We start from the raw sequence: 15,408 nt of genomic DNA on the forward strand, positions 1-15,408 counted from the left end.
CCTAAGAAACATGTCTGTAATGGAAAAGGGTTCTGTATCTCAGAACAGTTGGTCAGAATATGTACAATACAGTGTAAAAACAGTACAAAGAAATAAGTAACCATTGACATGGAAACATACTTAAAAGAAGAAACAAAAACCTCTCACCTAACAGTCACTGCAGAACTTCTTAGTTCCAAGGAGAACCAAGGCTACAAAAGAAATTGAATAGTATTGATCATGTGTAAGTGAAGGAGCCTAATTCCATTGTGAATGTGTATTAAGAGACAGGACATGTGGTGTGATACTGGCATGTGCTTATTCAGCAGCAGTTGAACAATAGGCGGTTCAGTCTGTCAGAGATCAGAATCTCTTTTTTTGCCGATTCCTTCAGAAATAATAAGTAAAAGAGGAAAACCAGGCTGAAAAGGGCATAGTGGTTAAGTTCTCTCCAGGGCTAGTATCGACCGTATGAAAATGTGACACCATCCTTGAGGTGTGGGGATATATAGATTGATCGTCCCATTGAATATCAATGTACAAGACACCCTACACATATGCAAACCTAAGTAAAATTTCAAGCTAATCAGGGGCCTGATGAAGCGAAAATACACAACAGAATCATCAATATGACCAAACGATAGACTAACAGAAAAGTACTGACACTATAACTCACCTCTAAGACTTAAGATAAAACCTGTTCTTAATCCCTGGATCATAAATTGTGTGGAGGTGCAGAATCTAAAATGGATACTGTGTAAAATTTTTACTACACATTGACATTTATGCTGATGGTTATTTATGAGCTATGGTGGATCCACTACAGAACATGGTATATCACTACCCTTACTCTTGGTTTAGGATTCTTCTGTTCTGGGAGCTGTAATTTGACATTGGCAGGTAGTGTGAAATGTAGTACCTGGAATGGTCTCTCACAGAGCCACAGAAATATCTTATTTCTGCCCATTTTGACAACAGTTTGTTGTAACATCACATCATTTTCTACTTGATATAATGGCATCCCTGCATTCTTTAAACTGTGGAGCTGTTTCCTCCTTGTCACAGCTGCTTTGTTCTGCTGAACTCTTTCAAAATAATTTTAGTCTTTTGGTAAGTTGTTCATTTTGTTGCAACTTATTCCAGGTGACACCACCTCAATCTCAGAAGGGGAATGCATTTGTCAATCATGAAATAAAGACCTTATAGGCAGTCAAACCTGTGGGCTTTTGTACCGTGACATTGTACAATGAAATCACATATGGCCATGGGCGACCATAGTATGAGCATGAACTGTTCATGTAATACAACATTTTGTGCACATGTTCAACACTACTGTTACTCTTAGGGTGAAATGGTACAGTTCTTCAGTCAGCAGACCTGTACCATAGATTAGACAAAAAGTTTGTCTCTTGGTCAGTTATAATGGCATCTGGACTCCCAGCTGGTAGTACTAAATGAGCCACAAATGTTTTCACAACTTTCTTAGGGGTCATGTTTACAGCCAGCCTCATTAAACGTTAGTGGAAGAAATGGTCAATGATAAGATAAACCATACATGTTATTTTTGGCCGGTATGCAAAAGGGTCCCACTGTATTGAGGACTATAATTTCAAAATGTGTTGCATCCTGAGATAAAGTTGGAAGAGGTGCATTTGGTCTTTGTCCTTGTGCTCTCTCAGTATGAGGTAGAAAATTTTGAATGCAATCCTCTACATCTTTTTTGTTGTTGCCACCAGTACTGACCTACATTGTGCATTTATGTGGTGCTTTTCCCAGTGAGACATGCCTGTATGCTGTTGTGGCAGTGCGAGCTTGTAGATAGTCAGTGGAACCACAATCCATTCCACGACAAGTGTTGTTTATAAAACCTCATCTCTTGTAATAAAACCCAGTGCAGTAGCTGATTTCCTACACTCAGCATTGAATTCTTGTGCCCTTTTTAATTCCTCAATAGGCCCATCATCTAACCTGCGGATTTTTACTTTTTCTACTCAAAGCATCTGCATTCCAATTTAATTTGTCAGATGTGTTTGGCTATGTAGACACAGTCACCATGTTTTCAGGCCCACCTAACTAGAGTGCCACTGGGCTCTTTTAAATTGGATAACCATTAACACCTGTATGAATATCAAGAACTCATGTGGAAGTATTATGTAGAGGGTCTATACAAGGGTAATGTACTTGAGGGTAATATTATGGAAATAGAAGAGGACGTAGATGAAGATGAAATGGGAGATGTGATACTGTGTGAAGAATTTGATAGAGCACTGAAAGGTCTAAGTCAAAACAAGGCTACGGGAGTAGACAACATTCCATTAAAACTACTGATAGCCTTGAGAGAGTCAACCATCACAAAACTCTACCATCTGGTGAGTAAGATGTGTGAGACACGTGAAATATCCTCATACTTCAAAAAGAATATACTAATTACAATCCCAAAGAAAGCAGGTGTTGACAGGTGTGAAAGTTACTGAACTACAAGCTCAATAAGACACGGCTGCAAAATACTGATATGAATTTTTAACAGATGAATGGAAAAACTGGTAGAATCTGACCTTGGGACAGATCAGTTTGGATTCCATGCAAATGTTGGACCGTGCAAGGCAATACTGACCCTATGACTTACATTAGAGGAGAGATTAAGGCAAGGCAAACCCACTTTTCTAACATTTGTAGACTTAGAAAAAGCTTTAGACAGTGTGGACTGGAATACTCTCCTTCAAATTCTGAAGGTGATGGGTCAAGTAAAAGGAGGCCATTTACAATTTGTACAGAAACCATACAGCAGTTACACGAGTCGAGGTACATGAAAGGGAAGCAGTGGTTGGGAAGGGAGTGATCCCCGATGTTATTCAATCTGTATATTGAGCATGCAGTGAAGGAAACAAAAGAAAATTTTGGAGTAGGAATTAAATCCATGGAGAAGAAATTAAAATTTTGAGGTTTGCTGATGACATTGTAATTCTATCAGAGACAGCAAAGGACCTGGAAGAGCAGCTGAACAGAATGGACAGTGCCTTGAAAGGAGGATATAAGATGAACATCAACGAAATCAAAACAAGGATAATGGAATGTAGTTGAATTAAGTCGGGTGATGCTGAGGGAATTAGATTAGGAAATGTGACACATGAAGTAGTAGATGAGTTTTGCTATTTAGGGAGCAACATAACTAATGATGGCCGAAGTAGAGAGGATATAAAAATGTAGACTGGAAATGGCAAGGAAAGCATTTCTGAAGAGGAGAAATTTGTTAACATCGATTATAGATTCAAGTGTCAGGAAGTCCTTCCTGAAAGCATTCGTATGGAGTGCAGCTATGTATGGAAGTGAAACATGGATGATAAATAGTTTAGATAAGAAGAGAATAGAAGCTTTCGAAATGCGGTGCTACAGAAGAATTCTGAAGATTAGATGGGTAGATCATGTAACTAATGAGGAGGTACTGAATGGAATTGGGGAAAAGAGGAATTTGTGGCACAACTTGACTAGAAGAAGGGATTGGTTGGTAGGACATATTCTGAGGCATCAAGGGATCACCAATTTAGTATTGGAGGGAAGCGTGGAGGATAAAAATCGTAGAGGGAGACCAAGGGATGAATACACAAAGCAGATTCATAAGGATGTAGGTTGCAGTAGTTACTCAGAGATGAAGAAGCTTGCAGAGGATAGAATAGCATGGAGAGCTGCATCAAACGAGTCTTTGGGCTGAAGACTGTAACACCAGCAACCATTGCAAGGCAGCATGGTCAGTAATTATAAATCTCATCCATGTATGTAACACAGAAAGTCCTTTGTCTGTACTGCTTAAATTTTACTGAGCTTGATTCACCTTACACTATGTGTAACCAAGTGTTTTTTCTTCACCATCTTGTATTTGACTCAATACACATCCTGCAGCTGTCATACAAAATAAAAAGTTGCTTGAAATCCAGATAAGCCAAGACTGGTGAAATTCTAGGAATTTCTTTCAATTTTAAAATGGCACTCTCACAGTCTTCTGACCACACAGAAGGTGTTTCCATCTTTATTAATTTTGTGAGAAGTTCTTTGGGTGCTCAACAGTTCTCCATGAAATGTTGATAGTAATTTGGTAAGCCAAGAAACAGTTGCAATTCTTTCGCTTTTCTCAGTGCTGGAAAATCTTTCCCTGTGTCCATTAACCGTTAGCGTAGTCTTACACCATCTGCTGAAGTTTTATGGCCTAGATACTGCACTTCTGACTGTGTGTAAGTGCAGTTTTCTAATTTAAAATTTAGATTAATGTCGCTAACACAACCCCAAAAACGAATTGTCATCCAGGTAAACTGGACAGATGAGCAGCTTTAAACTCCTTAAAAGTCAGGAGCATTTCTTGTGCCAAAGGGCGTCCTTAGTTTTTAGGTATGCCAGAAGAGAAAGCCTACCTTTTCCCTATCTTTATAGTTACTTGAGTTTGTTGGTAACTGTATCACATATCTAAAGTGGCGAAAAACTTGCTTTTTTCGAGGTGATCCAAAGTGTCATTGAAAGAGGTGATAGGTATCCAGTGTTGTGACAGTATTACCTGCACTCATGCAAATGTGGTAAGCCTTTGTTTGCTTACTTGTTTCCTTGGTGACTATCACTGTTGGTGAAGCCCGGAGACTGATGGAAGTTTGAATTACTCTAGCTTCTAGTAAATCTGAAATATTTTCTCCACTATTGGCTGCAAGTAAGCAGGGCACAATAATCATGATTTGCCTTACGCAGGTGTTCAAGTTATAATTTCCTGTTCGGTAGACAGTATAACTGAGATGGAATTTTTGTAAATTGTTATTTGCGTCTGTTTGTTTTGTTGGTATGATTTCATGTCATCAGCATTTAGATCGTACACTCTAACGAATGTGATATACCAGGAATTTTAAAATCTCTATGCTTATTGCCAAAATTGTACCCTCTTCTGACATACTCATTCGAGGTAAACCATGCTTCACATTTTTCTACTTTCCATCCGAAACTTCATTTCATGTTAGCAGATCCAATAAGAAAATGTTTGCTCATAAAAAACCTTTCTGCTTCTCTGTCTTTAGGATTTTTTCTGTACTGCCAGATATTTTCTCGGCTTTGTTTAACGACACAATACTGTGGTGTTCTGTTTAGCTGGTTGCCAAAATGTGGCCATTTGTTCTGGCTCTCCTCATCTCCAAGAAGCAGAAACATTGTCAAAAGTATGGAAATTTTCCCCAAGTTGCACTTTTCTGTGTGTGAGTATGGCGCAGGAAATCGTTGCCAAAAATGACATTGGATTAACTAATACTTCCACACTAATTTGAATTTTAACTGGTGCTTCCGTACATCTGATTCCAGTTCCACATTTTGCAAACCTATTGGTTATTTACTTTTTTCCCCAGTTCACTCTGCCTGAGTGCATCCTATATTTCTTACTTCATTCGCTTTACAGGGGGGATTGTGGGACATTGAGGGAACTGATCCCATACCCATTTCCTGTATTCACATTCTTATGTGCAGTCTCTCAAGCACCATGTTAACCTGGTTCACTGAGTGTTGTTATAAAGTCAGACAGTTTGCTCTATGTGTCTGATCTTTTTACATCCTTCTACTGTAGGCACATTCCGATTGCAACTTTAGGTGCCTTTTGACTTGACCATTTCCAACAACTGCAGCATACATTGTGCTTAAAATCCATGTCTAGTTGGGTTTGATCTGGTTGGGGGGTTTCATCAAATTGCTAGGCCTCCTTGCGTAGAAACGTGAATTGTGTAGCCTCCCATATGGCCACAGTTTCAGCAAATTGCTTGGCGTCCTTCTGTAGAATCGCGAATTGTGTGGCCTCCCATACGGCCGCCTCAGCAACCAGGTGTTGCTCAGCCCTTTGAACAAATACGTCCACACAGTGAGTTTCTACTTCATTGCTTTTTTTTTTTATTTATTTATTTAAATTCAGTTAGCAATGTGCTCGAAATCCTAAGTTTTGGTGTAGGGTGGAAAGCTTGTCTCACTATGGTAGCTAAGGCTATGCTTACCACCAGTCTGTCCTGACAGTGGCTACATTGGACTATGTACAAAAATTGGGCTGTGTAAAAATTGAGAGTTTTTACTGGCACTGATGACCGTGCAGTTGAGCGCCCCACAAACCAATCATCAACATCATCATCATCATCATCATCCAATCTGCCCACTTGTCTTTTTGCAAGGACATCAGATGTCTTGATATTTCTCAACACTTCCACGAAAATATGTAAGTGTGACCTCCTCGCAACTTAAGGATGGGGAAACGTTGTAAGAAACTGTGGACACCTTTGCCTGGTTTAACTGTAAAGGTGGGAACAAGCAAATCCAATGCATCCCCAATTTGGCCTTTTCACATGATAGTAGACATTGATAATAACGGAAGATCTAAACATAATTGCTATTTTATTTCAGAATCAAATTGTTTCAAGTCATATTTAATCAATATTTGCAATGGTGAATATAAATGCTACAAATAATAAATAAGCATCTGTTTATTTGAAATTGAAACTGTCCTTTACAGTGCAATAGTTTTTTCTGTGGATATACTTCCAAATGATCTTGGAGATAGTAACTGATATAATACCAGTATGTGGTAATCAGTAGTGCAAAGTTATCTTTAAAAGTTGTTGGAAAAATTGCATCACATCTTCTTTTATTTAATAAAATAATGTGCCTCGTTCATCTTTTGCCCCTCCCGCCCTTGTCCCCGCACACAATTATGTTTTTAGTTAATTATGTAACTTGACTGCACTCCAGTTGTTGCTGTAATGTTATATTATTTCTACATTTTAAAATTGATTGTACATTATAGATGAAAAATCTTCGTGTAATCTGCCATCATGTAGTTGGTCAGTAGTTGTCTTTACATAATTTATTTTCTTATGAACAGATGCAGTTATCATTATTAATAATACTATGAAAGCCATAGCACTAATAACCAACTGTTTTTAAAAAATGTGTCATTTTTATTATTGCAGGAAATGTGGACCGCTAACAAAGAATCATGTCCGCACTCCTCGTGCTCACCAGTTGAGCTCCCTTGCACCCAAACCTGCTCAGACTCTCCTCGAGCTGCGTGATGCAGCATTTCCCATGCTGCAGGCATTGGGACCATCCTTGCATCATGACCCTGTACTGATGTATAAGGTGCTGAGGATTTCAAAAGTTGCTCTTGGAGAGGTAAGTCAACTGTGAGAGATCATTTGGAAAAGAAGTTCATCGATGTGCCCTTTGAACACTGTAGCCCACTTGACATACATTGGCCACTATACAAAAATTGTTTTTACTATGAATAAGTCCCTTTCTCATTTAGTTGTGTACAAGTACTGACAGAATTTTATAAAAATGTTCAACCATTTCAGTTCTGATATGGGGAATGATTGTGATTTGTTACGCAAGAAACATAACAGCAAGCATTCCATGTTAAACATGTGTGTTCATGTGTGTGTGTGTGTGTGTGTGTGTGTGTGTGTGTGTGTGTTTTAATGTATTGACCACTTCTTGATGGGTGGTAACGTTCATTTGTTAATGCAAACAGTGGTTATGATTGTAGTACTTTGCAAGACGTAAGTTGGAGCAATTGAGATGAAGTTGTGTAGGTACTCTTGAGATTGAAAATGGAGTTCTAAGTGTAATGAGAACATAGCACAGTTTTCATTTCTATCTTCGCATTGAAAGACTGCAATAGTTTAATTACAATGCAACAGTAGAAAACGTGCTATCTGGTAGAATCCACAGTCTTAACCATGTAAACCAGTAACCACAATGTCACCCTAGTCCTTAACTGGGAAGTTCCATTTAAATCACCAGTCGCCGCCGGTTTCCGGTTCGACGTGGAATGCCTAATAGTGGAAGCCTTTTGTGTACTGCATAAGATGGGCCACTGGGCAGGGTTGGCGTATGAGCCAACACGTGTGGTATGTGAAGACTTGAAGGATGAACAAGTGTTCCAGTTGATGAGCCAACAAGTGCCACGAGCATAAAGCGCGGAGTAGACACCGAGCAAATTGTGAGCGAGTGTGCGCTCTGATGCACTGATTGATCAGCCCTTCCTCCTTAAGAGTGAGGTGATGGAGCCATCTTGATAATATCTGAAGCCCCTGTATACCCTTCCCTCTTTGGAATAAAGATGAGAGGGTCCTTGTAGGGTTGCTGCATCGTGTGCTGAGACAAAGAAGCTGCCTCTCGTCTTACTCTGTAGGGAGAGACGGCGGTGCCCTTTCGATGCCGGAAATATCCACGTGGAAGATGTACCATTCTCGGGTTTGTGCAGGGCGTGGGGAGATTGTGGTGGCTGTGACCCTGTCCCTGTCATCCTAAACCTGAGGTTTTGAAATGGCCTTTGATAGGATTGTGGATGGCACAGACGTGGCCACAAACAGTGGCACGGAGCGACACGAGAAGTACCGGAGGAGTCCACTGTGTGCAAAGCTACTGCTGGAGATGATGTATAGATAGGCCCAACATAACGAATGAGGAACAGTGGTCCCCACAGGAAGATTGGTGGGGGCTGTAGCTTTACAAAAAAAGGAACTTCGCTGGTTTATCCGGAGGTGGCTGAGCCTGAAGCCACTCCAGAGACAGTGGCTGGGCACCTCCGGTTGGCCGTGAAACTACTGAAAAGGCTGCTGCCCCTCTTCAGGAACCACACGTTTGTCTGGTCTCTAAACAGATACCCCTCTGTTGGGGTTGCACCGACGGTACGGCTATCTGTATCACTGAGTCATGCAAGCCTCCCCACCCACGGCTAGGTCCGTGGTTAAATGATAGCAAATAGACAGTCGAGCTGAGTCTTGTCTAAACTTGGTATGTAGGATTGGCTACAGCAAGACCTTTTTAGATGACGTTATTGCTGGTGATGAGTTCATGCTCTGAATGGGTTAATGAATCATATGATGAACTGAAAAAAGTGCTCTTTCATAAATTTAGCATGAAGTTGATATCAGTATGTGATGCGCTTCACAAATAATTTATATCTGTGTGTAAAAGTGTAAATAAGGTGTATTATCAGGAGATATTTAGATGCTTGGTAACTCATACCATACATCTTCACCGAAACATATTTACCTGAGATTTTTTTTCCGTGCTGTAAGAAAATAACCCAGCTCGTTCACTAGTTTGTCAGTGAATATTGTTTGTTGCACTATTCACTTTATTCACCAGACGTGTTTGTTACCTTCGTGTTATTTTTTTCTGTTCAAAACTGAAAATGCACCTAAGAATTCTGTGTTCAACTAGCAACCAACTTGAGACATTTTCAAAAGGATACTTTTCCGAGGCCATAAAGAGATTTAAAACTCACATTTAGTGATCAAATTTTGAGTAAATGAATTACTTGTTTCAGTGTGCTGCAGATGGCCAGCCTCCAAAAGAAAATTCATCGGACGGTTTATATTATGACGTGATAACACTCCTGGATGAAGTTATACTACCGTCTCTGTCATACATGGAATGTAACTGTTGCATTGCAGAGGAAGTGTGGAATGTAGTGAAACTATACCCGTATCAGTTCAGGTAGCAGTTGTTCACTAGTATGATTCAATTAATAGAATTTTACACATTTTATTTGAAAATTATGCCTAACGTTGTTCTGAAACCACAGGTACTGCTTGTACAGTCGATGGAAAAATGAAACCTATAAGTCTCATGCAAAACTCTTGCGTAAACGTGGTGATGAACTAAAGAAGATAAAATCTTTGATGAAACGCGTGAGCAAGGAAAATATTAAACCTGTTGGAAGATCAATTGGAAAGCTGACTCATTGTGCACCGGGGTATTTCTTTGACTATGTATGTATGTGGTATAAACGTACTTATTTGTTGAAGTAAAATAATAAGGATTTTTTTCAAAATTCAAAAAGTTACATCGTTTCCTTTCCTTTTTTTCCATCTCTGATATTGCATTTTATTTACTTGGATAAGAGCAGAAATGTTAGGATGTAATTGTCAAATCCCTTTATAATATTTTATAAAGTATGTGTACAGGAAAATTTGATTGAAGTAATATGATATCAGATATTCCAGTTCTTTTTACTGAATGTCATGTGTAAATATAATTCTTATTAACTTTCATCTGAAATTTACAATTTGAGTACTAATTAAACAAAAGGTTTGTAGATATAGCTGCCATTGATTTAAATCAGATTTAATTGTATGCTGCTACGGAATTTGTCAAATGCAAAATGCAGTTTAATGCATTATAAAGGTAATAAAATAAAAAGTAATAAATTGACCTCTGAAAAGAGCTTTTACATTCCATAGTGAACGATGTGGCAGGGTGATAAGATACTTGAATGCCATTTGAGATACTATTGGTTCAAGTCCCTAGCTTAGCTTCTCCTTGAAATTATTATAGAATTTGGTCGATAAAAAATCAACTCACCAAGTGGTGGCAGTAATAAACACATATAGAAGTTAAGCTCGGAGCCAGTGGCTCGTGAGTATATACCTATCCTTTTTTCCCCCTAAGGTAAGTCTTTCCCTCTCCTTCCTGAAGAAGCAACCATCGGTTGCGAAAGCTAGTAATTCTGTGTGTGTGTTTGTGTGTTTTGTTCATTGTGCCTGTCTGCCGACGCTTTCCCGCTTGGTAAGTCTTGGAATCTTTCTTTTTAATATATTTTTCCCATGTGGAAGCCACGTCTGATTCCAGGGTATGATTCCAAAAATATTTTTAATGCCGATGAGACTGGTGTATTTTATAACCTCCTTCCATCTAAAACACTTTCAATTAAGGGTGAAAATGTCATGGTGGTCAAAAAAAGTAAAGATAGAATGACAGCATTATTGTGTGTGAACAATGACAGAAGTGAAAAGTTGTCACCTTTAATTATTGGTAAATTTAAAACTCCGAGGTGTTTTAAGAACATAAAGACCCTTTCGTGCAAATATGAGTTTAACAGAAATGCCTGGATGGCGACAGATATTTTGATAAGGTTTCTGAGGAGCTTGGACTCAAAGATGGGTGCAGCAGGAAGAAAGATTGTACTTATCGTAGATAGATGCCCTGCTCATCTCAAAGATACCTCATTTTTAAGAAATATAAATGTTGTGTACCTTCCTGCTAACTGCACAAGTCACTTGTAACCACTGGACTTACGTATAATCCATTCAGTTAAGTCTAGATATAGAATGGCTCTAGTGCAGAAATCAGTTTCATTCTTGCAGAGGAAGCAAGTTATGAAATTGAATATTTTTACAGGCCATGCATATTTTTGTTGTCACCTGGAATGCAGTCACACAGCAGATTGTCATAAACTGCTTTGCAAATGCTGGCTGTGGTGCAACACGATGGGGAGGACGATATCCTTGAAGAAGATTGGAATGTTATAGATGTTCCTGAGACTGTGACATTCGAAGAGTTTATTTCGTGTAACGATAATGTACTTACTTCTATACTCACGATGCACATGAGTGAGCTGTATGCTGCTGATATTGGTGAAAAAACTGCAATTGGTGGTGACGAGGATGATAATGATGATGATGAAGATGTGGACGTGGACTCACCAACACCAAATTTTTCTGCAGCTGTGGAAGGACTTTGAGACTGTTAGAAGGTATTTCTCATCCTTCGTTGTGGATGAGTCAGTTCTTAACAGTATTAATCAGCTGGAACGACAACTTCTAGAAGTACGCTGTGCTGGAAGCAAGCAGAAGACTACTCTTCTAGATTTTTTTCAGAAACAAAGACAGTACAGCAACTTTATTTATTATTGTGATATCTCATTCATTGAGTGCCATTAGCTAAATAAAATTTTCTCCTTTTAAATCAAGATTACTTTTGATGTGACCTAACATACAAAATATCTGGGGGGGAGTAGTTTTAAATTTACCAAGAAACATTTTCATGTTCACTGTATTTTTGTATGCAGCACAAGGTGAGTTTGTGATTATGGAGTATTTATATGGCCTAAATAGCGTGGGTTCCAATTTTGATTCTAGAACACTTATTTGCAGTGCATTGTGACCTAAGCCCTTATTTAAGGAAAACCATCTTCTAAGGAACAAATTTTTTGCTCCCCTGAGATTCGTGAAAAAGGGTTTTTACTGTATATGTAGAGTTATTGATCGTGTAATGTAGTGTTAGTGCAGTAAGCAAGATTTTGATTGTTAGTGTGTTGGGTTACGACCATCTGTGTTATAGGTTTTGCAGTGTTTGGAAGGTGGGAAAGTATGCTAAGTCACTGTATTACAACAGCTTCAATATAATTTCACAAGTCATTTATATAAAAACACTCCTTATAAAGATGGCTGTATCTACAATGGACTTTGAAGAATCGTTGTTACTTCTGTGTGAAGTACGCTAATCTGTACTAGGCATGCTGTCTTAGGTTGCTACGGCCTGATGTCAGATGTAAACAGTCCTTCTCAAGATGCTCTGTAACATGATGACAATTTCCACCTTCTTTCTCACCCAGGACATACCTGAAATGAGTGAACTGCTTGTTGGCAACTGACTGTAGATTTCATGCCCATTTTTCTCTGTTTATGAAGACTGCCAACTTTAGTGTTTTAACAAATATTGTCTTACAAGTTTTATTTGCCAAAATGTTATAATGATTATCAATTGTAAGTCTCTCATTAGGACATAAATATCTTTTTAATGTGGTTTCATGAAAGACTTTTACTTCTGTGTTTTATTTACAACATTGGACATGATCAAAACTAAAAGAGGAATTAACGGGCACCTTTGTATGTGACTGCAGTCAGCCACGGCTTCTGTGACTGATGCTATCACTCTTTCCTTCTCATCCCCTCTGATAAGTCAATCCTGAACGGGGTTTTGGGTGACTTTCCCATAGCTCTCCCGATCACGCGAATGCTGCTAGTCCTCCTCCTTCATCCCTCTACCTTCTCCTTCATCCCTTTTGCCAGAAAAAGTAACTAACAGATCAAAAAGCATGTACTTTAAACATTTATGTGTGTTTTCTCCTGCCACTGCTTAGTCAGTAGTTCTTTTTATCTAACAAATTAAACTGTATTTTCAAAAAATGATTATTTTCATTGATATATTAAACTATCCTTGGTTACATTAATTCTTTCTTGAGTTAAATGCCAGGATTTCTTCGTTCAAGTGCATAGAGGATCCAAATTCTGAACTAAAACTCTGCAGCTGAAAGTAATATCTCCAGTTTTGGAATTTGTCTGATTTGGGTGTGCAGCCTTCCATGTCTCATCACTCGCTTCTTTTAGCACCTACAGTCAACTCTAATAATGAAGTAATGTAGCCCAATTATTTTTTCATTGACTCCTGCAGTGTTTCCTGAACATATCCTGAATGAACAGTGTACTAAATAATTGTTTTATGCAAGTGTCCAACATTTTATTTGTACTAGCATACATTCCCTTGTAATTCTTTTTCTGTGTTGATCATTCATAACCATCCATTCTTCCTTGCACACCAAGCTAAAGATCAAAGGAGGCAAGCTATTATTTCTTCACTCTTTGTTTGCCTCTCTTGTTCCCAACATTTATTTATTAAATGTAATTTTTGGATTGTGGATATCAATTCAAATAACTACATAAGATATGTAAATGCCAAGAAGTATTTAATAGTTTTTAATATTTTGAATACAATTGATTTTTCCACAGATGCTGATGCAGATACAAATATATGACAATCTTATCACACCTATAGTTGATTCTCTAAAGTACCTGACAAGTCTTTCTTACGATGTCCTTGGTTACTGCCTTGTGGAGTCCCTCTCTAGTGCAGATCGAGAACATTTCAAGCATGATGGAACTTCAATTTCTCTCTGGCTTCAGAGCCTCTCTTCCTTCTGTGGGGCCATTTTTAAAAAGTATAACATAGAACTAACTGGGCTTTTGCAATACGTTGCTAATCAACTGAAAGCTCAAAAGAGGTGAGTGCAAATGTAGAAGTTGCTGTTGTGTGTGTTTTTCCTACATACAGAATTGTAAAATTATAAAACTTTAGTTGTTATTCCAAAAACCATAACTTGCTTCATCTAACATGTGCAACGTTTTAATGTGTTATGAGCAATATACTTTGTTAGATCACACAATAATTTTTATTTGCATTTACAGTCTGGACTTGTTAATACTAAAGGAGGTAGTGCAAAAGATGGCAGGTATAGAGGCTGCAGAGGAAATGACTCCTCAACAGTTAGAAGCTATGGCAGGTGGAGAACTACTCAAAGGAGAGGTAAAAATAATTATATTGTAGACAAGCCAAGAAGCCATGCAGTGAAGTTGTCACTTAAATTCGATAGTTATTGGCTCCAGATTTTCTGGTGTGCAATTTTAAATAATACTTTCAAATTTTATTCTCAGTAACTTCCTAAAATTGAGGCCATTTTATTGTTTATTAAACATTTTGTTATAAACTAAAAAGTGTTTATTATTGAAGTGTATAAAAGATAGGCCTCAGCTTAAAGGTAGTGGACATAATGAATTTTAGCCAAGTATTCGTTAGAAGTCTATGCAAACTACAAATGAAATACCTTATCAGAAAGTTCTAATTTTCTAGCACCTCTTTAAATGGAATTAAATTTAAGCAAGAGTGACAGGAAAAGGAAATACAACAGTATAAAAAATGTAGAAAATACATTTTATCAGATAGTAAAGTGATAGAAATGACACAGTGACCTTGCCACAAAGTGTATATATTTAGCTCAGGGAACTGCTTCAATGTCATTATCTCCATATGTGTTAATGAAACATATCTCAACTTCCTTTGTTTTGTTGATGATGAGCTTCTGAGGAAAGTTGAAGATTCTGACTGAATCGAAAAAAGTAGCAAAAATGGTCTGAAACGCTTTTGGAAAAGTCCATAAAGTTAAAAAAAATCACTTGCTTCAATCTTTATAGTAGTTTGGTTTTCGTTAAGGCAGTACAACATATGCTTTGAAAGCAAAAACTGGAGGAGACTAAGGGCTGATTGTATAAAGCATGTAACGTTAGCTTAAGACAGAAAATGACCATAGATCGAAATTAACATGGAAAACTGTGTTGTATAAACGTCAATCCTAGATCATAATGCCATGAAGTTTGATCATATTTGACTGGCAAAAACTCACAGTTCAAAATCAGGCTCCGCTCTAATTGTCAGCTTATTGTGTAGTGGCTCTATGATTCACCACTTTTGTTATTAGCAGGTATCATTTGGAATAATACGAGTTGTTATTAACACAAAAAATGACAAGTAAATATGTGACTACTCAATTTTCATGTCGCTGGTGCTCAAAATACTTTGTTTCAATCAGGGACGTTAGGTTAAGGAAATTACTGGCTATCGTGTGTACTCATAACTGCTCTTGGGAGACAACTCGTAATTTATGTGATTAGTTCAAAGGCATTTTATAGGTACTTAGCAGCAGAGTAAGAAAGAAAAATTCGAAATACTTGCAGGGAACATGTGGGAATTTTGACAGCAGCCAATAATGATTCAACATCACTTACATGTTTTCTCTTTCGGCCCAAG

At 38.0% G+C, this 15,408-nt stretch overlaps 1 protein-coding gene across 3 annotated transcripts in view; it reads left to right on the top strand.

Annotated features, from left to right (window-relative positions):
• The window catches only part of LOC126281938 (THO complex subunit 2), a 292,749-nt gene that overhangs the window by 101,839 nt on the left and 175,502 nt on the right, over window positions 1-15,408 (top strand). For all 3 annotated transcript variants that reach the window (XM_049981284.1, XM_049981285.1, XM_049981286.1), the window contains exons 10-14: window positions 6,948-7,149; window positions 9,314-9,483; window positions 9,572-9,758; window positions 13,557-13,828; window positions 14,013-14,130. In XM_049981284.1, the coding sequence (XP_049837241.1) occupies window positions 6,948-7,149; window positions 9,314-9,483; window positions 9,572-9,758; window positions 13,557-13,828; window positions 14,013-14,130 (949 nt within the window). The remainder of the gene's footprint in view (window positions 1-6,947; window positions 7,150-9,313; window positions 9,484-9,571; window positions 9,759-13,556; window positions 13,829-14,012; window positions 14,131-15,408) is intronic.

This window comes from Schistocerca gregaria, chromosome 7, assembly GCF_023897955.1.
Source record: "Schistocerca gregaria isolate iqSchGreg1 chromosome 7, iqSchGreg1.2, whole genome shotgun sequence".
Classification (NCBI taxonomy): domain Eukaryota; kingdom Metazoa; phylum Arthropoda; class Insecta; order Orthoptera; family Acrididae; genus Schistocerca; species Schistocerca gregaria.